Consider the following 23885-nt stretch of genomic DNA (forward strand, 5'->3'; position numbering starts at 1 on the left):
ACACACATAGCAGCAGTTACTGGGTAATGCAGATAGTGGGTAGATTAAGCAGCACACACATAGCGGCAGTTACTGGGTAATGCAGATAGTGGGTAGATTAAGCAGCACCCACATAGCAGCAGTTACTGGGTAATGCAGATAGTGGGTAGATTAAGCAACACACACATAGCAGCAGCTGCTGGGTAATGCAGATAAAGGGTAGATTAAGCAGCACACACATAGCAGCAGTTGCTGGGTAATGCAGATAGAGGGTAGATTAAGCAGCACATACACATAGCAGCAGTTACTGGGTAATGCAGATAGAGGGTAGATTACGCAGAACACACACATAGCGGCAGTTGCTGGGTAATGTAGATAGAGGGTAGATTAAGCAGCACACACATAGGGGCAGTTACTGGGTGATGCAGATAGAGGGTAGATTAAGCAGCACACACATAGCAGCAGTTACTGGGTAATGCAGATAGAGGGTAGATTAAGCAGCACACACACATAGCAGCAGTTACTGGGTAATGCAGATAGAAGGTAGATTAAGCAGCACACACACATAGCCGAAGTTGCTGGGTAATGTAGATAGAAGGTAGATTAAGCAGAACACACATAGCGGCAGTTGCTGGGTAATGCAGATAGAGGGTAGATTAAGCAGCACACACATAGCAGCAGTTGCTGGGTAATGTAGATAGAGGGTAGATTAAGCAGCACACACATAGCGGCAGTTGCTGGGTAATGCAGATAGAGGGTAGATTAAGCAGCACACACATAGCAGCAGTTACTGGGTAATGCAGATAGAGGGTAGATTAAGCAGCACACACATAGCGGCAGTTGCTGGGTAATGCAGATAGAAGGTAAATTAAGCAGAACACACACATAGCGGCAGTTGCTGGGTAATGCAGATAGAAGGTAAATTAAGCAGAACACACACATAGCGGCAGTTGCTGGGTAATGCAGATAGAGGGTAGATTAAGTAGCACACACATAGTGGCAGTTGCTGGGTAATGCAGATAGAGGGTAGATTAAGTAGCACACATAGTGGTAGTTGCTGGGTAATGCAGATAGAGGGTAGATTAAGCAGCACACACATAGCAGCAGTTGCTGGGTAATGCAGATAGGGAGTAGATTAATCAGTACACACACACATAGCAGCAGTTACTGGGTAATGCAGATAGAGGGTAGATTAAGCAGCACACACATAGCAGCAGTTGCTGGGTAATGCAGATAGAGGGTAGATTAAGTAGCACCCACATAGCAGCAGTTGCTGGGTAATGCAGATAGAGGGTAGATTAAGTAGCACCCACACAGCGGCAGTTGCTAGGTAATGCAGATAGAGGGTAGATTAAGTAGCACCCACATAGCGGCAGTTGCTGGGTAATGCAGATAGGGAGTAGATTAATCAGTACACACACATAGGGGCAGTTACTGGGTAATGCAGATAGAGGGTAGATTAAGTAGCACCCACATAGCGGCAGTTGCTGGGTAATGCAGATAGAGGGTAGATTAAGTAGCACACACATAGGGGCAGTTGCTGGGTAATGCAGATAGAAGGTAAATTAAGCAGAACACACACATAGTGGTAGTTGCTGGGTAATGCAGATAGAAGGTAGATTAAGCAGCACACATATAGCAGCAGTTACTGGGTAATGCAGATAGAGGGTAGATTAAGTAGCACACACATAGCAGCAGTTACTGGGTAATGCAGATAGTGGGTAGATTAAGCAGCACACACATAGCAGCAGTTGCTGGGTAATGCAGATAGAGGGTAGATTAGGCAGAACACACACATAGCAGCAGTTGCTGGGTAATGTAGATAGAGGGTAGATTAAGCAGCACACACATAGGGGCAGTTACTGGGTGATGCAGATAGAGGGTAGATTAAGCAGCACACACATAGCAGCAGTTACTGGGTAATGCAGATAGAGGGTAGATTAAGCAGCACACACACATAGCAGCAGTTACTGGGTAATGCAGATAGAAGGTAGATTAAGCAGCACACACACATAGCCGAAGTTGCTGGGTAATGTAGATAGAAGGTAGATTAAGCAGAACACACATAGCGGCAGTTGCTGGGTAATGCAGATAGAAGGTAGATTAAGCAGCACACACACATAGCCGAAGTTGCTGGGTAATGCAGATAGAGGGTGGATTAAGGAGAACACACATAGCGGCAGTTACTAGGTAATGCAGATAGAAGGTAGATTAAGCAGAACACACATAGCAGCAGTTACTGAGTAATGCAGATAGAGGGTAGATTAAGCAGCACACACACATAGCAGCAGTTAATGGGTAATGCAGATAGAAGGTAGATTAAGCAGCACACATATAGCAGCAGTTACTGGGTAATGCAGATAGAAGGTAGATTAAGCAGCACACATATAGCAGCAGTTACTGGGTAATGCAGATAGAGGGTAGATTAAGCAGCACACACATAGCAGCAGTTGCTGGGTAATGTAGATAGAGGGTAGATTAAGTAGCACACACATAGCAGCAGTTTGCAGGAGGTGCAAAGTGAGGGCAGATAAAGCCGCATACACAAAGCAGCAGTTGCTGGGTTATGCAGATAGAGGGTAGATTAAGCAACTCACACATAGCAGCAGTTGGCAGGAGGTGCAAAGTGAGGGCAGATAGAGCGGCACACGCAAAGCAGCAGCTGGCAGGAGGTGCAGAAAGAAGGTAGATAGTGGCACACAAACAACACAGCTGTTGGCAGGTGGTACAAAGAGTTATATGTGAGTTGCTTAAAAGCAGGGGGCACAACAAGATAGAGACAGCATCAGGACCTGACAGAACAGTCAGGAAGTCAGAACAGAAGACAAACTTTGAGAAGATAGCCACACTCGTCACACAAAACCATCCAGCAAACTCACTGCAGATCCCAGCAGAGCCACACCGTAGAAAAATGGCCCCATCCCAGCTTGCGAACCACATGGTATCTACCGTTGAAGAGGTCCCCAATCTTTACTGGGTAATAACCCCCTACATAAAGAAAAACAGAATAGAAAATGTCTGTTACAGTTACCCTGATTGTTTTATAGGTGCATTCTAAAGGGAAGATGTATGGACCTATTTGGTCCCAGAATCCTGTTTTTAAAACTAATAAGGTATACTTTAAGATTATCCTTATGAACACACTACATGCGGAGTGTATGGAGCGGCTGACTGGTGTGTGTGTGTGGATGTACTTGATTGACTGTCTAGCATTTGTGCTGTGCATTTTCTCCATGTGTTCAGAGATTGATGCCAAGGGCTTGCAAAAGGTGCTTACCTTGGAATAAAATTGTGTTCTAATCTTCTGCTAAGTCCCATCAATTAACCAAATAACTCACCAACAATTATAAAGATTCATGTCTTTATTGATCTGCACCATATAAACACTTGCAGTGCAAGGTTGAAAAAGTATGTGAAAACCCTTGAATTTAATAACTGGTTGACCCTCTGTGGCAGCAGTAACCTCATCCAAACGTTTCCTGAAGTTGTGGATCAGAACAGCTTGAGATTGTGCCGCAACATCTCAATTGTGTTGAGGTCAGACACTCCAGAAGATGTATTTTCTTCTGTTGATTTACTCCTGAGCATTCAGTCATTTTCACGAGTAGCGTCCTCTGATGAACACCATTCTTGTGTAATGTTTTATGTATCATAGACTCATTAACAGAGATATTAGCATGTTACAGAGATATCTATCTTTAGCTGACACTCTAGGATTCTTTTTAATCTCATTGAGCATTCTATGCTTTGCTCTTGCGGTCATCTTTGCAGGACAGCCACTCTTAAGTAGAGCAGTAACAGTGCTGAACTTTCTTCATTGATAGAGAACCTGTCTTCATGAGGACTGATGGACACTTTTAGAATCCTTTCCAGGATTCAAAATCATAAATGTTTAATTTTAACTCTACTGTCATTTTAAGCTTAGATTTCCTAAGATCACGTTTGTTCAAGACATGGTTCAGGTCATTCATTGCTTCTTGTAAACAGCAAAGTCTGACCAACAATCTCCAATCTTGTCTCATTAACTGGACTTGTTAACTGAGTCCTGACTCCAATTAGCCTTTGGCGAAATCATTAGCCTAGAGGTTCACATACATTTTCACCAGCACTGAGAATGTTTACATGGTGTGTTCAAGAAAGGCATGACAATGTACAATCGATTGTGAATTATTTGTGTAAGCAGGTTGTTGTGACTTAATTGTTATCAGAACAAACTTGATGACCAATTTATGCAAAAATCCAGGTAATCCCAAAGGTTTCACAATCCAGGTAATCCCAAAGGCTTCACAATCCAGGTAATCCCAAAGGCTTCACAATCTAGGTAATCCCAAAGGGTTCACAATCCAGGTAATCCAAAAAGGTTCACAATCCAGGTAATCCCAAAGGGTTCATATTCTGCCCCTGGTTGATCCCTATAATTGTATCTAGTCAAGCCCCTCCCATTTCACTCTCTGTCAAGCAATAGAAGCTGTACATTGTATACAACTCACCTCGGCAATAATCACTAGGGTCCTCCTGCTCCTCGTTGTCTGAGCCCAGAGGCCCCGGGGGAGGCAGAACTGGAGTAGGTGGTGTAGCAGGTGGTCCTGGGGACAAAGGCACATCTTGTAGAGCCGGGTCTGGAAAACTACAAATAGCGCATGTTACGCAACAATGTCACATGAAATACAACACTGACCAATAAATGTTAAACTAATAAAAACTATTCTAGATTTTAGAAGTATTTTTAGATTATTCTAAGTAGCCAGCTTTACACACTCTTGGCATTATTCCATCAATTTTGGGTCATTGTCCTTTTTAAAAGTACCTGATGGGCTTGTGTGTTGCTGCAACATTATGTGGTAGCCATGATGGTTAATTATGACTTCAATTCTAACTATCTTTCCAACAATGTCACCAGCAAATCACCCCCATGCCATCACACATCCTCCCCCATTCTACATGGTGGAAACCACATCATCTGGTCACATTTTCTGCTTCTCACAATGGGCCTGATGTTCAAAAACTTGCCGGCATTGAGAGAAATCATGCAATACCTTTGGGGGCTTTCTTGAACATTATATTGTAATTTAGATGTGTCTTCTTCACATCCAGATCATGTGTTCTTATTTTATAATTATTATTATTATTCTTTATTTATAAAGCGCCAACAGATTCTGCAGCGCTGCCCATGGGTACAAGGATAACAGTACAATGGAGAAACAATATGATAAAAGACAACATTTTACAGACAAAATACAGGGGGAATTGAGGGCCCTATTCCTGTGGGAACTTACAATCTAGATGGGTAGGAGGAGGGGAAACAGGAGGTGGGGACTGCAAAGGTGAGAATGATATTGGTGAGGAGATAGAGGGCAACTGTTAGTTAAGTGAAGTTAGTTTGTTAATAAGTCGGGTGATAAGCTTCCCTGAACAGAAAGGTCTTAAGGGAACGTTTAAAGGAGGAGAGGTTAGGGGCAAGTCTGACAGCACGAGGAAGTGCGTTCCAGAGGGTTGGTGCCGCACGAGAGAAGTCCTGTAGTCTAGCATGAGAGGAGGTGATGGTAGAGGACGCAAGAAGCAGGTCATTGTTGGATCTTAGGGGGCTGGCAGGAGTATATTTGTTGATAAGTGAGGACAGGTAGGGTCGGGCAGCATTGGTGAGGGCTTTGTAGGTCAGGGTGAGAATTTTGAATTTAACTCTGTTGTGATCAAGGGGAGCCAGTGAAGGGACTCACAGAGAGGTGCAGCAGAAACAGAGCATCGAGAGAGGTGGATTAGCCTGGCAGATGCATTTAGGATGGATTTAAGGGGAGAGAGGGATGCCAGTTAGTAAGTTGTTACAGTAGTCAAGTCGGGAAATTACCAGGGAGTGGATTAGCTGTTTAGTAGTTTCAGAACTTAGAAACGGACGAATTTTGGAGATATTGCGTAGGTGGTTGCGGCAGGATGAAGAGAGCAATTTGATGTAGGGAATGAAGGACAGATTTGAGTCAAGCGTGACTCCGAGGCAGCGGACTTGGGGTGATGGGGAGATAGTGGTACCGCCAACAGTGATAGAAAAATTAGAAACTGGAGTAGAGTTAGAGGGGGGAATTAGAAGTAGTTCGGTCTTGGACTGCCAGATAAGCAGTCGCTGATGTGAGAATTGACAGAAGGAGAGAGTGCAGGGGTGGAAAGGTAGATCTGTGTATCATCAGCATAGAGATGATAGCTGAAGCCATAGCTGTTGATAAGTTTACCCAGTGAAGAAGTGCAAATAGAGAAGAGTAGAGGACCCAGGACAGAGCCTTGAGGTGCTCCAACAGACAGAGGCAAAAGAGAGGAGGAGTCACCAGCAAAAGAGAAGGAGAAGGATCTGTTAGAGAGATAAGAGTGGATCCAGGAGAGGGTAGTGTCACAGACCCCAAGAGAGCTGAGAGTCCGTAGGAGAAGGGGATGGTCAACAGTGTCAAAGGCAGCAGAGAGGTCAAATAAGATGAGTATAGAGTAGTAGCCTTTGTTTTTAGCAGAAAGGAAATCATTAGTAATCTTGGTGAGGGTAGTCTCAGTTCAGTGTTGGGAACGGAAGCCAGATTGCAGGGGGTCGAGCAATGAGTGGGAGGACAGGAATTTGATTAGGCGATCGAAAACTAGTTTTTCAAGGAATTTTGAAGCTAGCCGGAGCAGTGATATGGGGCGGTAGTTTGCAGGGGAGTTATGGTCAAGGGAGGGTTTTTTGAGGATGGGGGTGACCTTTGCATGTTTGAAGGAGGCAGGGAATGAGCAGGTAGAAAGGGATAGGTTGAATATGTGAGTAAGAGCCAGAATAAGGGTGGTAGACAGAGGGAGAATTAGATGTGAAGGAATAGGGTCAAGTGGGCAGGTAGTGAGGTGTGAGGAAGACAAAGGGAAGCCACTTCACTCTCAGTGGTTGGGAGGAGGGTGCAGAGAGTGGCAGAGGGGGTGACTGGGAGCGAAGTTGGGAGATTGCAGGTTTGTGTTGGGTTGTTTCTTCGGATGGCAAGTGTTTTATTGAAAAAGTAGTCAGCAAGGTCTTGAGCACTGAATGCAGATGAGGGGGTGGTGCAGGTGGGTAGAGGAGAGAGTTGAAAATGGAGAAGAGTCTTTTAGGGTTCGAAGAGTGAGTGGATATAAGAGAAGAGAAGTATGTTTGCTTAGCTAAGCGAAGGGCAGAGGTGTAAGAGTAAAGAGTGAACTTATAGTACAGGAAATCGGGTTCAGAGCGGGATTTCCTCCAGGCACGTTCAGCAGTGCATGATCATTTTTGTCGGTGGCGTGTTTGTTGGGAGTGCCAGGGCTGGAGCCGACAACGCTTTGCGAAGTTGGGGCGGAGCGAGAGTGTCAAGTGCAGCAGAAAGAGTATTGTTATAGTGGGTTATAGCAAGGTCAGGGCAGGATATCATGGAAGTGTGGGAGAGGTGTATATGAATAAGATTGCAGACTTGGGGAGGGTCCACAGTGTGCAGATTTCTACTGGTACGGGGGCTAAAGGGGAAAGTAGGTTTAGCATCTATATTGGGATTAAAGGTGAGCAGATGGTGGTCTGAGATGGGAAATGGTCGACAGGCAACATCAGAGAGAGAGCAGAGATAGGAGAATACCAGATCAATCGAGTGTCCATCACGGTGGATAGGTAATAGGGTGGATTGTGAGAGGCCGAAGGAGTTGGTGAGTGAGAGAAGTTTAGAGGCAGCAGGGGCAGATGGGTTGTCAATAGGGATGTTGAAGTCCCCCAGGATTAGGGTAGGTGTATTTGTAGAGAGAAAGTGAGGAAGCCAGGCAGCAACTCTCTAACTAATAATTTTTCCTTTCTAAAATTCTTTGAGGGACCTCACAGTACTGACAAGACTACTTTCTCCAACATAGGTGTGTCCGGTCCACGGCGTCATCCTTACTTGTGGGATATTCTCTTCCCCAACAGGAAATGGCAAAGAGCCCAGCAAAGCTGGTCACATGATCCCTCCTAGGCTCCGCCTACCCCAGTCATTCTCTTTGCCGTTGTACAGGCAACATCTCCACGGAGATGGCTTAGAGTTTTTTAGTGTTTAACTGTAGTTTTTATTATTCAATCAAGAGTTTGTTATTTTGAAATAGTGCTGGTATGTACTATTTACTCAGAAACAGAAAAGAGATGAAGATTTCTGTTTGTATGAGGAAAATGATTTTAGCAACCGTCACTAAAATCCATGGCTGTTCCACACAGGACTGTTGAGAGCAATTAACTTCAGTTGGGGGAACAGTGAGCAGTCTCTTGCTGCTTGAGGTATGACACATTCTAACAAGACGATGTAATGCTGGAAGCTGTCATTTTCCCTCTGGGTTCCGGTAAGCCATGTTTATTACGATTGTAAATAAGGGCTTCAAAAGGGCTTATTAAGACTGTAGACTTTTTTTGGGCTAAATCGATTGATTATTAACACATATTTAGCCTTGAGGAATCATTTTATCTGGGTATTTTGATATAATAATATCGGCAGGCACTGTTTTAGACACCTTATTCTTTAGGGGCTTTCCCAAAGCATAGGCAGAGCCTCATTTTCGCGCCGGTGTTGCGCACTTGTTTTTGAGAGGCATGGCATGCAGTCGCATGTGAGAGGAGCTCTGATACTTAGAAAAGACTTTCTGAAGGCGTCATTTGGTATCGTATTCCCCTTGGGGCTTGGTTGGGTCTCAGCGAAGCAGATACCAGGGACTGTAAAGGGGTTAAAGTTCAAAACGGCTCCGGTTCCGTTATTTTAAGGGTTAAAGCTTCCAAATTTGGTGTGCAATACTTTTAAGGCTTTAAGACACTGTGGTGAAAATTTGGTGAATTTTGAACAATTCCTTCATGTTTTTTCGCATTTGCAGTAATAAAGTGTGTTCAGTTTAAAATTTAAAGTGACAGTAACGGTTTTATTTTAAAACGTTTTTTGTACTTGTTATCAAGTTTATGCCTGTTTAACATGTCTGAACTACCAGATAGACTATGTTCTGAATGTGGGGAAGCCAGAATTCCTATTCATTTAAATAAATGTGATTTATGTGACAATGACAATGATGCCCAAGATGATTCCTCAAGTGAGGGGAGTAAGCATGGTACTGCATCATTCCCTCCTTCGTCTACACGAGTCTTGCCCACTCAGGAGGCCCCTAGTACATCTAGCGCGCCAATACTCCTTACTATGCAACAATTAACGGCTGTAATGGATAATTCTGTCAAAAACATTTTAGCCAAAATGAACACTTATCAGCGTAAGCGCGACTGCTCTGTTTTAGATACTGAAGAGCATGACGACGCTGATATTAATATTTCTGAAGGGCCCCTAACTCAGTCTGATGGGGCCAGGGAGGTTTTGTCTGAGGGAGAAATTACTGATTCAGGGAACATTTCTCAACAAGCTGAACCTGATGTGATTGCATTTAAATTTAAGTTGGAACATCTCCGCATTCTGCTTAAGGAGGTATTATCCACTCTGGATGATTGTGACAAGTTGGTCATCCCAGAGAAACTATGTAAAATGGACAAGTTCCTAGAGGTGCCGGGGCTCCCAGAAGCTTTTCCTATACCCAAGCGGGTGGCGGACATTGTTAATAAAGAATGGGAAAGGCCCGGTATTCCTTTCGTCCCTCCCCCCATATTTAAAAAATTGTTTCCTATGGTCGACCCCAGAAAGGACTTATGGCAGACAGTCCCCAAGGTCGAGGGAGCGGTTTCCACTTTAAACAAACGCACCACTATACCCATAGAGGATAGTTGTGCTTTCAAAGATCCTATGGATAAAAAATTAGAAGGTTTGCTTAAAAAGATGTTTGTTCAGCAGGGTTACCTTCTACAACCAATTTCATGCATTGTCCCTGTCGCTACAGCCGCATGTTTCTGGTTCGATGAGCTGATAAAGGCGGTCGACAGTGATTCTCCTCCTTATGAGGAGATTATGGACAGAATCAATGCTCTCAAATTGGCTAATTCTTTCACCCTAGACGCCACCTTGCAATTGGCTAGGTTAGCGGCTAAGAATTCTGGGTTTGCTATTGTGGCGCGCAGAGCGCTTTGGTTGAAATCTTGGTCGGCTGATGCGTCTTCCAAGAACAAGCTACTTAACATTCCTTTCAAGGGGAAAACGCTGTTTGGCCCTGACTTGAAAGAGATTATCTCGGATATCACTGGGGGTAAGGGCCACGCCCTTCCTCAGGATCGGCCTTTCAAGGCAAAAAATAAACCTAATTTTCGTCCCTTTCGTAGAAACGGACCAGCCCAAAGTGCTACGTCCTCTAAGCAAGAGGGTAATACTTCTCAAGCCAAGCCAGCTTGGAGACCAATGCAAGGCTGGAACAAGGGAAAGCAGGCCAAGAAACCTGCCACTGCTACCAAGACAGCATGAAATGTTAGCCCCCGATCCGGGACCGGATCTGGTGGGGGGCAGACTCTCTCTCTTCGCTCAGGCTTGGGCAAGAGATGTTCTGGATCCTTGGGCGCTAGAAATAGTCTCCCAAGGTTATCTTCTGGAATTCAAGGGACTTCCCCCAAGGGGGAGGTTCCACAGGTCTCAGTTGTCTTCAGACCACATAAAAAGACAGGCATTCTTACATTGTGTAGAAGACCTGTTAAAAATGGGAGTGATTCATCCCGTTCCATTAAGAGAACAAGGGATGGGGTTCTACTCCAATCTGTTTATAGTTCCCAAAAAAGAGGGAACGTTCAGACCAATCTTAGATCTCAAGATCTTAAACAAGTTTCTCAAGGTTCCATCGTTCAAGATGGAAACCATTCGAACTATTCTTCCTTCCATCCAGGAAGGTCAATTCATGACCACGGTGGATTTAAAGGATGCGTATCTACATATTCCTATCCACAAGGAACATCATCGGTTCCTGAGGTTCGCATTCCTGGACAAACATTACCAGTTCGTGGCGCTTCCTTTCGGATTAGCCACTGCTCCAAGGATTTTCACAAAGGTACTAGGGTCCCTTCTAGCTGTGCTAAGACCAAGGGGCATTGCTGTAGTACCTTACTTGGACGACATTCTGATTCAAGCGTCGTCCCTTCCTCAAGCAAAGGCTCACACGGACATTGTCCTGGCCTTTCTCAGATCTCACGGATGGAAAGTGAACGTGGAAAAGAGTTCTCTATCTCCGTCAACAAGGGTTCCCTTCTTGGGAACAATAATAGACTCCTTAGAAATGAGGATTTTTCTGACAGAGGCCAGAAAAACAAAACTTCTAGACTCTTGTCGGATACTCCATTCCGTTCCTCTTCCTTCCATAGCTCAGTGCATGGAAGTGATCGGGTTGATGGTAGCGGCAATGGACATAGTTCCTTTTGCACGCATTCATCTAAGACCATTACAACTGTGCATGCTCAGTCAGTGGAATGGGGACTATACAGACTTGTCTCCGAAGATACAAGTAAATCAGAGGACCAGAGACTCACTCCGTTGGTGGCTGTCCCTGGACAACCTGTCACGAGGGATGACATTCCGCAGACCAGAGTGGGTCATTGTCACGACCGACGCCAGTCTGATGGGCTGGGGCGCGGTCTGGGGATCCCTGAAAGCTCAGGGTCTTTGGTCTCGGGAAGAATCTCTTCTACCGATAAATATTCTGGAACTGAGAGCGATATTCAATGCTCTCAAGGCTTGGCCTCAGCTAGCGAGGGCCAAGTTCATACGGTTTCAATCAGACAACATGACAACTGTTGCGTACATCAACCATCAGGGGGGAACAAGGAGTTCCCTGGCGATGGAAGAAGTGACCAAAATCATTCTATGGGCGGAGTCTCACTCCTGCCACCTGTCTGCTATCCACATCCCAGGAGTGGAAAATTGGGAAGCGGATTTTCTGAGTCGTCAGACATTGCATCCGGGGGAGTGGGAACTCCATCCGGAAATCTTTGCCCAAGTCACTCAGCTGTGGGGCATTCCAGACATGGATCTGATGGCCTCTCGTCAGAACTTCAAAGTTCCTTGCTACGGGTCCAGATCCAGGGATCCCAAGGCGGCTCTAGTGGATGCACTAGTAGCACCTTGGACCTTCAAACTAGCTTATGTGTTCCCGCCGTTTCCTCTCATCCCCAGGCTGGTAGCCAGGATCAATCAGGAGAGGGCGTCGGTGATCTTGATAGCTCCTGCGTGGCCACGCAGGACTTGGTACGCAGATCTGGTGAATATGTCATCGGCTCCTCCTTGGAAGCTACCTTTGAGACGAGACCTTCTTGTTCAGGGTCCGTTCGAACATCCGAATCTGGTTTCACTCCAGCTGACTGCTTGGAGATTGAACGCTTGATCTTATCGAAGCGAGGATTCTCAGATTCTGTTATCGATACTCTTGTTCAGGCCAGAAAGCCTGTAACTAGAAAGATTTACCACAAAATTTGGAAAAAATATATCTGTTGGTGTGAATCTAAAGGATTCCCTTGGGACAAGGTTAGGATTCCTAGGATTCTATCCTTCCTTCAAGAAGGATTGGAAAAAGGATTATCTGCAAGTTCCCTGAAGGGACAGATTTCTGCCTTGTCTGTGTTACTTCACAAAAAGCTGGCCGCTGTGCCAGATGTTCAAGCCTTTGTTCAGGCTCTGGTTAGAATTAAGCCTATTTACAAACCTTTGACTCCTCCTTGGAGTCTCAATTTAGTTCTTTCAGTTCTTCAGGGGGTTCCGTTTGAACCCTTGCATTCCGTTGATATTAAGTTATTATCTTGGAAAGTTTTGTTTTTAGTTGCAATTTCTTCTGCTAGAAGAGTTTCAGAATTATCTGCTCTGCAGTGTTCTCCTCCTTATCTGGTGTTCCATGCAGATAAGGTGGTTTTACGTACTAAACCTGGTTTTCTTCCAAAAGTTGTTTCTAACAAAAACATTAACCAGGAGATTATCGTACCTTCTCTGTGTCCGAAACCAGTTTCAAAGAAGGAACGTTTGTTGCACAATTTGGATGTTGTCCGCGCTCTAAAATTCTATTTAGATGCTACAAAGGATTTTAGACAAACATCTTCCTTGTTTGTTGTTTATTCAGGTAAAAGGAGAGGTCAAAAAGCAACTTCTACCTCTCTCTCTTTTTGGATTAAAAGCATCATCAGATTGGCTTACGAGACTGCCGGACGGCAGCCTCCCGAAAGAATCACAGCTCATTCCACTAGGGCTGTGGCTTCCACATGGGCCTTCAAGAACGAGGCTTCTGTTGATCAGATATGTAGGGCAGCGACTTGGTCTTCACTGCACACTTTTACCAAATTTTACAAGTTTGATACTTTTGCTTCTTCTGAGGCTATTTTTGGGAGAAAGGTTTTGCAAGCCGTGGTGCCTTCCATTTAGGTGACCTGATTTGCTCCCTCCCTTCATCCGTGTCCTAAAGCTTTGGTATTGGTTCCCACAAGTAAGGATGACGCCGTGGACCGGACACACCTATGTTGGAGAAAACAGAATTTATGTTTACCTGATAAATTACTTTCTCCAACGGTGTGTCCGGTCCACGGCCCGCCCTGGTTTTTTTAATCAGGTCTGATAATTTATTTTCTTTAACTACAGTCACCACGGTACCATATGGTTTCTCCTATGCAAATATTCCTCCTTAACGTCGGTCGAATGACTGGGGTAGGCGGAGCCTAGGAGGGATCATGTGACCAGCTTTGCTGGGCTCTTTGCCATTTCCTGTTGGGGAAGAGAATATCCCACAAGTAAGGATGACGCCGTGGACCGGACACACCGTTGGAGAAAGTAATTTATCAGGTAAACATAAATTCTGTTTTTATACGCTTGCCTTAGCAGAGATTATTGGGCCCAAGGAACCCACAATCTAAAATTTGGACCAAAGGACAGATTTCCACTGGTCTGATGTCCACTTCCTGTTTCTTGGCCCAAGGAAGCCACCCACCATCAGCAGTGGTTTATTTGCAGCAATTCTACCATGAAGCCTGATTCACACAGTCTCCTCTGAACAGCTGATGCTAAGATCTGTCTACTAAGAATTTATTTGGTCTCTAATTTGAGATGCTGTTAATTAGTAATTTTTGAGGCTGGAGTGGTGACACTAATACATGTATCCTGTGCAGAAGGTGATCGTAATGTACTGATGTTTTTTACACTACACTTGAAGAAACTTCTAAAGTTCTTAAAATTTTCCTGATTGACCGTTTCTGAAAGCAACGATGGAACTTTGTTTCTCTCTGCTAAGTTCAGGTCTTCTTGCTATGTAATGGACAGCTACAACCAGAAATTAAGTCTTTCTACCTAATAGTGCTATTTAAGCCCTACAGCTGATGCTATTTATTAACTTCTAAAGATAAACATTTACCATGTGTCACCTTAAAATGATGATTTAGTCATTGCTGTTCAACAGTATTTAAGATAATGAGAAACACATGGTTTGTCAAAACTTTTGAATAGTAGGGTATATAGAAACTGAGTTTCACGTACACATGCGTCAATTCTCTACACGTGCACACACACAATGCATACAGTTCTCATCAGTTACTAGGCACACTGTATACAGTATAAACCAGTTATTCAGCACACATATACACTGTATACAATATACACCAGTTACTCAGCACATAGAGACACTTATACAGTATGCACCAGTTACTCAGCATACAGACACACTTATACAGTATGCACCAGTTACTCAGCATACAGACACACTTATACAGTATGCACCAGTTACTCAGCATGCAGACACACTTATACAGTATGCACCAGTTACTCAGCACACAGACACACTTATACAGTATACACCAGTTACTCAGCATACAGACACACTTATACAGTATACACCATATACTCAGCACACAGACACACTTATACAGTATACACCAGTTACTCAGCACACAGACACACTTATACAGTATGCACCAGTTACTCAGCATACAGACACACTTATACAGTATACACCAGTTACTAAGCATACATACACACTTATACAGTATACACCAGTTACTCAGCATACAGACACACTTATACAGTATACACCAGTTACTCAGCATACAGACACACTTATACAGTATGCACTAGTTACTCAGCATACAGACACACTTATACAGTATACACTATATACTCGGCACACATACACAGTATACACCAGTTACTCAGCACACAGACACACGTATACACTATACATAATATTCTCAGCACACAGACACACTTATATAGTATACACCAGTTACTCAGCATACAGACACACTTATACAATATACACCAGTTACTCAGCACACGGACACACTTATACAGTATACACCAGTTACTCAGCACACAGACACACATACAGTATACACCATATACTCAGCACACAGACACACTTATAAAGTATGCACCAGTTACTCAGCACACAGACACATGTATACAGTATACACCAGTTACTCAGCATACAGACACACTTATACAATATACACCAGTTACTCAGCATACACACCTTTACAGTATACACCAGTTACTCAGCACACAGACACACTTATACACTATACACCATATACTCAGCACACAGACACACTTATACACTATACACCATATACTCAGCACACAGACACACTTATACACTATACACCATATATTCAGCACATACACACAATATACACTTTATAACTCAGCACATACACACAATATACACTTTATAACTCAGCACATACACACAATATGCAGTATACAACTATTACTCAGCACACACAATATGCAGTATACAACTATTACTCAGCACACACATACATACAGTGACTCGTTATGGAGTATTTTGCTGTGAATGGGTCTGTGATGAGTTCACAGCTTGTAGATAGATTGGAAGCAAACTGAGGTTATAAATACCCAGCAGCTGCCGGCCGGTGGGGGTTGGGTCCAGCTGATATCAGGCCCTGGGACAGCAGGAACCGTGAGATGCTTAGTATTTTCCTCTGTGTCTCAGACACACTATATATATTGTGATGCACAGGCAATCTGATTTTTCAGGCTCTCTCTAAATAGGTTCATTTTAATTTTATGGGTTTGTTTGGCTTTTCATATTAGACATGTGCAAGTGCACAGACCATTTACTTTCCTTATTACTCATATTTTTATTTCTCTGTCTGATTCCAGGCAATAAGAAAATTAAACAGCATCCACCATGTGAAATCCAAGTTTAGCCAGTTTTGTGCACCATATCACAACATATTTTTAAATGTTAAAGTTTTGTACAACCAGATGTGGATCTCTTGCTCACTGTGCCTATAGCTGCACCTCCACTGATGAGGCCCATTTAGGCCGAAACGTACATCTGAGGTTAGCTGTACAAATCCTTTATTCAGATGAGAATTGCCTGGTATCTTGGGCTGGGCTGTCCTTTTGGATGGGGTCAGACTTATATACTGTCTGTGGAAAGCACAGATTGGACAGATAGAGGCTTCACCCTTGATGGGTACCATCCCATAGGATGGGCTATTAAAGGGACACTCAAGTCAAAATTAAACTTTCAAGATTCAGATAGGGCAAGCAGTTTTAAACAACTTTCCAATTTACTTTTATCATGACATTTGCTTTGTTCTTTGGTATTCTTTGTTGAAAGCTAAACCTAGATAGGCTCATATGCTAATTTCTAAGCTCTTATCTCAGTGCATTTTGGCAGTTTTCTTTCCTAAGACATGGAGAGTCGACAACGTCATTCCAATTACTAGTGGGATATTCACTCCTGGCCAGCAGGAGGAAGCAAAGTGCACCCCAGAAAAGCTGTTAAGTGTCACTTCCCTTTCCCATAACCCCCAGTCATTATCTTTGCCTCTGTCAATGGAGGATGTGGAGTTGGTATCTGAAGATATTTATTCATTTTCCAGGGAATTTTTCCCTGCAAGCAAGAATTTGGGTTTAGCTGTGTCCATGTAAATCTCTTCAGTAAGAGAAGTGGTGGCTTTTAAGCAGTTAGAACGTGGTGAGGTGGGCCTTGCTTTGTTTTCTAACATGTTTGCTGCCTTTGGTATAGAAAGCCAGAGTTGGTTACTCTGTTCTTTCTTTTTCTACAGCTCTCTGATAGGAGTATGTGTCCTTTCACACCTTCCTGCCCGACAGCTGCAAATGCAGGTAAGTGCTACTTGTCTTCTAGGTACTGGAGACTTGCACTATCTATTTTAATTCTGCATTCATTTCATGGGACATTTATAATCCTTTAGTGAGAATTCTTTGGGGCAGTTTGCAGGCACTATTTGTATGTGGAAATAGACTAAAGGGTTAACAGCCTTCCTTATAGGTTTGGGATGGCCTCTGACCATATGGCTATTTGATTTTTAATTTCATAACATTTTATGTGGGGAATGTTTTAAACGGTTACTCCGTTTTTTACTTTAGAGTATGAAACGTGCGCTTTTTTCTTATTGCACAGTTTCTTTTGAGGCCACTCACGTGACCTCCCAATCTTCTGATTCTGAGCGGAGCAGTGTCATTTCTGTGAGTTTCTCTTCATTGCGGCTGTGAGATACAGTCTGGCCGACTGGAGGGTCCTTAGTTCGCTCAGTCTCTGAAGGTTACGGTAGAGCACCTCAGCTTCTGAGGTGTATTTTATTTATTTGCCTAGCGTTTTGAAGAAAATACTTTTTTTCTTAAAATTACATTTTTTACTTTTTGGGCCTTTATCAGCTATGGATAATGAACAGGAGTCTGTTCCTTTTGATAAATGCTTATTATGTTTGGAGGCCCAATTTGTCTTACCTATGCAATTTTGTTCCTCATATTTAGAAAATCTTTAAAATGTAAAGATAAATTACTTGTCTCTGAGCCTAATGTCTCTCAGGATGACGCTGTTCAGGCAGTGCCACAGCTTTCTCCTCACACGTCCCAGGCCTAAACGGCTTCACATACAGTGCCCTGCAGTTCCTCTCAGCCTCCTGGAGTAGTTTATTTGTCAATAGATTTTGCTGCACAGATATCTTCTGCAGTATCTGTGGCTTTATCTGCTTTTCCCATGATGGGGAAGCGCAAGAGGAAATCTAAACATTTTTCTGAGTGTAAGGTGTCTGTCCCATCTGCTGCTGTGCAGGTTGACCTCCCTCATAAGTCTGATGAGGAGGATACCTCGGTAGCTTCTGAGGGTGAAATCTCAGATTTGGACAGTATAAATCCTTTGACTGATTCTGAAGAAGTATACTTCAGATTAATGCTTGAACACCTTCGTTTACTGCTAAAGGAGGTACTGGCTACTTTGGACGACTCCGATATACTATGATGTTCCTTCCTCTGTGGAAGTGTTTCCTGTGAATCAAAGAAGGATAAATAAGGGAGCGCTAACAAAGCTATTCCAAAATACCCCTGACTTATAAAAATGTCTATCTATAATTAATATAATTAAAAGTGTTCTATAAAATGAATGAAATTCAACTAAGTGGAACTCAAATAGTAAAATTCAAAATCAAAATTTCTTGGTATAAAACACATAGATAAAACAGGAAATATGAAATTATTAAAGCATATTTAAGTAGCGGCTATGGCCATTCCGAAATAATGTAGCGAATATGAAATAACTGTGCACAGTTAAAAAATAAAAATGAACTTTAAAAAAGTTAGCGTACCAAGCACATCAAATGAGCTAGCATTAAATATAATTTTTATATTTTATATTTTTATATATAAAATAGCAATCAAAATGTAGCAGTCAAAGTGTAGTATTCCAAATGAAGCATTCAAATTGTAAAATGAAGCAATGTGATAAAGTATACAAGACAGAGTGAAACGGCAAAGAAATAGTTTACGGGGACGCTAAAAGTTATAGTCCAATGTCGTAGTAAAGCATATAGTCTCTGAATGAGAAACTGGCAGGGTGGAAGCTTTATATGTGAGATTGTAAGATAGTGTGTTTTTGTCCGTTACTCACTATTACCGTACTCGTATGTATTTCTCTCTTAAGTTGCACAGAATGTGGGTGTGTTCTGTTGAAATAAGAGTTTGCTCCTAAAAGACCTCTTTAGGAACAGGTAGATACTTATGGGTCCATGACCTATTATGTGATTTCTTCTTTTTAGAAAGGGTTCGGCTGGTAAAATCCTCTGCGTAGTGAAGGTCTGCGGTGAATCCGCTTGGCAAAAATTCTCCTGGCGGTCAGTGTCCGCGTCTGTGGGAGGTGGTTTCTTTTAATAAGTGAAATGCGGCAAATTGAAATCCCTCTGGTGTGTGAGCCGTAGCTTTTGTTTGGCAGGAGTCTGGTCCTGTAGGTCCTCTTTAAGAACAGATGAGTTCTTATGGGTCCATGACCAGGTTGGTACTGCTTTAAATCCCTTTAAGGTGGGTATTGGTTAAGTATAGTCCACTCTGTTTAGGATGTCTGTAGTAGAGTCAATTGTAGATTCTTTCTAGTAGTCAGTGACCATGAATAAAGAGAGCAGCGTCTGTTATAGATCAGATGCAGCAAAATCGAAATACCTCTGGTTTGGTAGTCCGCAGTTTGACCTGTGAAACTTGTCTCTTTAGTGAGCTGTTTTTTTTATGGGTGTATATTGGCAGGATGGGGTGCCCTCCATATTTCCTATTATCGGATGTACCTGGCAAAACTTGGCTAAGTGCCTGTGGCTGTGTTGGATGTGTTAATACCAATAAAATTTTGAATTTTACTATTTGAGTTTCACTTAGTTGAATTTCATTCATTGTATAGAACAATTTTAATTATACATAGACATTTTTATAAGTCAAGGGTATTTTGGAATAGCTTTGTTAGCTCTCCCTTATTTTTCCTCCTTTGATTCCCTGTCTTTCCTTTTTGTATATGTAAAGGGTCATATACTAGAATAAGGGTAGCTTTTCCATTTTTGGCGCAGTTCCTATTTCACTCTCACTGGAAGTGTTTCCTGTTCCACACCGTGTGTCGTAGATCATTGCACAGGAATGGGATAAGCCAGGGATACCTTTCTCCCTGTCTCACATTTTTAAAAAGATGTTTCCTGTTGCTGACTCCATTCGAGACTCATGGCGCACGGTGCCTAAAGTAAAAGGAGCTATTTCTACTCTGGCTAAGAGAACCACCATTCCTATTGAGGATAGCTGTTCTTTTAAGGATCCCATGGACAAAAAGCTGGAGGCTTATTTTTTATTTTTTTTAATTCTTTTTATTAAAGAGAGTTCAGATATATGACATGTAAACAGTTACATACAAATAATTTGAAAATTGTACAGGGTCTAAATTGACAACAGATATTGTAATAAAAGCATGCGGTACATAACACATGAGAATATAAGACATGGATTTCAAGAATAACGCACTATGAGCATTACTGGTGTGCTTCCTATTTATATCACCAAAAAATTTTCACTGTCTCCGACCCGAACTCTCTAATTTTTAACTTATTAAACTAAACTAAACCTAAAAGAAGAAGAAAAAAAAAAGAATTACGGTTAAATAATTCTCAGCCAAATGTGAATGGCATGCACACATGGATATGTTTCTCAGCACAGAAAAGTAGATATGGTTGCAAATTACAATGATTCTGTACCTCACAGCGGCATGTCTGGTAAAAAAGCATCTTCGCAAGAATCATATTGTAAGTCGGCCAAGGGTTGAGCTTTTTGATAATTAACATATTTCAAACAGGCTGTGAATTGTTGGTCTAGATCAGAATACCTCTATGAATATGGGACTGGGCAATACATACAGTAATTACAAAAATTAGCTGAGCAAAATTAAAAAAATAAATAAAATAAAAATTATTGTGTGGCAGAAATGGTAAGCATTCTCAAAATTGGCTGGTTTCTTGAGTAAAGGGGGAAGAACCAATGGGACTCATTGCTATAATATTAATAGTTTATCTGGTTCTGAATGCCCTAATCGCAAAATTAGATATGAGGGCCCCCTGTTGGTTGGTATGAATTCCTAATTCTTCCCGTTTTTTTCAAACTAACAAAAAGTAAAACAGAACATAAAACAAACAAACACATAAACAGAACATAAGTACCAAGACATCTGATACTAGTATTTGTGCTGGGTGAGGGCAAGGTAATTTGGAGCATGAGGGTAGATAACAATCCACAGCATGAGTAGGTTATAATTAAAATTAAAATGTGAGATACATCTAGCTAGTAACATTCTCGCCTCCTCCACCAGAACCAACGATTTTGTTTTAACAAGCTCTATGTCAGCATATGAGTATCACTATGAAATTACAATACATCATGTTAGCTCAATGGGGTAAGCACAGAGAGTTACAGTGTAAACATTATCCACTATGCACTACACTTTCCAGATACCACTGTTCATGATGGCTTGAGTCTAGGGGAACGAAAATACATGGGCAGACTTCCAACCTAACAGACATTTAACAGTAAAGACTACACACATGTAGGATCTGGAAAAATATTGAACATATACATCTGCTATATCGACATCTGATACTATTAATTGTGCTGGATGAAGGCAAGGTAATTTGGAATATGAGGGTAGACAACCATCCACAGCATGAGTACATATGTTATAGATCAGCCGACTCTGGTATGTGAGTTAACCTCAAAGTGGAAGAGTTGCTTTGTTCCGTTGGCTATAAGCAGTATAGGGTTTTCAAACACCGGATAAGCAAAATAGCATATACAGGAGGTCTGACAACAGGCGGGTAATATTAGATAAACAGTTCACCCGACTCCAGCCTGGGTTAGAGAGAAATAGCTATACTATATTTGACCGGTTTCCTCTGCAACATTTACAGTTTTTCACAAACACAACGGTTTAACTCAGTCAAAACACCTAACTGATGTATAAGACATTGATTTATATATTAAGGCAATGCAGCAGCACATTTCCTTTATTCCAGGAGGACAGTCTCGAGTGTGAACGAAATGTATTAACCTATCCCCTCCTTGATCAAAGCCGATGCTCCCAAACGCCGGTCTCCCTGCCGCTCCATGCACTGAACTAAGTAGCTTGAAAAGAGTAATCCACATGGTAGACAGACTCGTAAGCACTGGAGGAAACACACGTCCGTGTCCACCACAAATGCAGATGGCTCAAATAACAAAGTTGACAGGAGCTGCCCCAGAGCCGGAGCCAGACAATCAGAGGGACAGTTGTCGACCCTTGCGACCAATTGCGAAGCCTGTAAGGGAGTAGTGCTCTGTAGTGCATCAAGTGCAATTGCGGGATGTCCACTCCGCTGCAGAGCTGGGGCCGCAACGGCACAGTCCTGTGAGTACATCACAAATTGAAAATCCATAGTCCCGAGAGCTGTGGCGCCGCTCCTCAAGACAGTGTGCAGCCGTGTTGTCCAGGCTAAGTGAAGAGGTGGCAACATGAGAGCAGGATCGCATGCCGGCAACCACAGCATCCATTGCCAGAGGGGTCCCAGCCACCTTCGGCTTAGTTAGTGAGACTTGCTGAGGTTCAGGTACGTGAAGCTCCTGTATTTCACAAATAAGTTCCCCCATAGCAATTGTAAGGGAGTCCAATGCTGGCGCAAAGACCTCAGTAAGGGCTGCGATAAGGTGCTCCATAGTGAGCACGTCTGAAAGGCCCAAGGGCTGAATATAACTTTTTAGTGCCTTCTCGGTGGCCAGGGGTTGTAGTGTCCTGATCCTACAGGTTTCCCGGGCACAAATATTGCCAAGGGAGGTCTGGATGGCTTGGGATCTGCCACAGTGCTTTTTATAAGTAAGATTCATTCACGGAGCAATGTGAAACTGTGGCCATCTTGGTTAGCCGCCTACCGGAAGTCCTCAAGCTGGAGGCTTATTTAAAGAAAATGTATGTTCATCAGGGTCTACAATGGCAACCTGCAGTTTATATTGCCACAGTAACAAGTGCAGCATCTTATTGGTGCGATGCTTTGTCCGAATTGATTTTAGAAGAGACTCCGTTGGAGGAGATCCAAGATAGGATTAAGGCTCACAAACTGGTCTTTTCTACCACAAGACAAGATGTATAAACCTAAGGGACGTCAAAGTTCTAATTTTCATTCCTTTCGTAACTTAAAAGGTCAAAAGTCTTCCTCTCCCTCCTCCAAGCAGGAGAAGTCCAAGTCCTCTTGGAGACCCAATCAGACTTGGAATAAGGGGAAGCAATCAAAAAAGCCCTCATCTGATACTAATTCAGCATGAAGGGTCTGCCCCCGGCCCGGGATTGGATCAAGTGGGGGGCAGACTTTCCTTGTTTCGTCAAGCATGGATACGAGATGTCCCAGATCCTTGGGCTGTGGACATAGTATCTCAGGGTTACAAAATAGAATTCCAATGTTGTCCTCCCAGAGGCAGATTTCTCCTCTCAGGGTTATCTGCGGATCAGGTAAAAAGAGAGGCATTCTTAAGCTGCGTTCAGGACCTTTCCTCCCTGGGAGTGATTGTTCCAGTAAGGGAACAGGGTCTAGGATTCTATTCAAATCTGTTTGTGGTTCCCAAAAAAGAGGGAACTTTTCGATCCATTTTAGACCTAAAGTGTCTCAACAAGTTTCTCAGGGTACCGTCCTTCAAAATGGAAACCATTCGTTCCATTCTTCCTTTGGTCCAAGAGGGCCAGTTCATGACGACCATAGACCTGAAGGATGCGTATCTTTATGTTCCCATCCACAGGGATAATCACCAGTTCCTGAGATTCGCTTTTCTAGACAAGCAGTTTCAGTTTGTTGCTCTTCCGTTTGGCCTTGCCACAGCTCCCATCATTTTCTCAAAGGTTCTGGGGCCGTTCTTGGCAGTTGTCAGGTCTCAGGGAATTGTGGTGGCGCCTTACCTGTATGACATATTGGTTCAGACGCCATCTTTTCAACAAGCAAACTCTCATAGAGAGATCTTGTTGTCTTTTCTACGTTCCCACGGATGAAAACTGAATCAAGGGAAGGGTTCCCTTGTTCCAGCTACAAGGGTGTGTTTCTTAGGGACCATCATAGATTCCCTATCTATGAAGATTTTTCTTGCCTCTCTCTACAGTCTACTGTTCGGCCATCATTGGCTCAATGCATGGAAGTAATTGGTCAGATGGTCACTCGAAGTTCTTTGGCCATGAAGGAGGTGGCTCTGATTATACAGTGGGAGCGGAAGCTCACA

At 42.9% G+C, this 23885-nt stretch overlaps 1 protein-coding gene across 2 annotated transcripts in view; it reads right to left on the minus strand.

Annotated features, from left to right (window-relative positions):
* The window catches only part of SRPK3 (SRSF protein kinase 3), a 92134-nt gene that overhangs the window by 31490 nt on the left and 36759 nt on the right, over positions 1-23885 (minus strand). For both annotated transcript variants that reach the window (XM_053695640.1, XM_053695641.1), the window contains 2 exons: positions 4470-4606; positions 2859-2967 (listed from right to left, as the gene is read on the minus strand). In XM_053695640.1, the coding sequence (XP_053551615.1) occupies positions 2859-2967; positions 4470-4606 (246 nt within the window). The remainder of the gene's footprint in view (positions 1-2858; positions 2968-4469; positions 4607-23885) is intronic.

The sequence above is a fragment of the Bombina bombina genome, chromosome 12 (assembly GCF_027579735.1).
Source record: "Bombina bombina isolate aBomBom1 chromosome 12, aBomBom1.pri, whole genome shotgun sequence".
In the NCBI taxonomy this organism is placed as follows: Eukaryota; Metazoa; Chordata; class Amphibia; order Anura; family Bombinatoridae; genus Bombina; species Bombina bombina.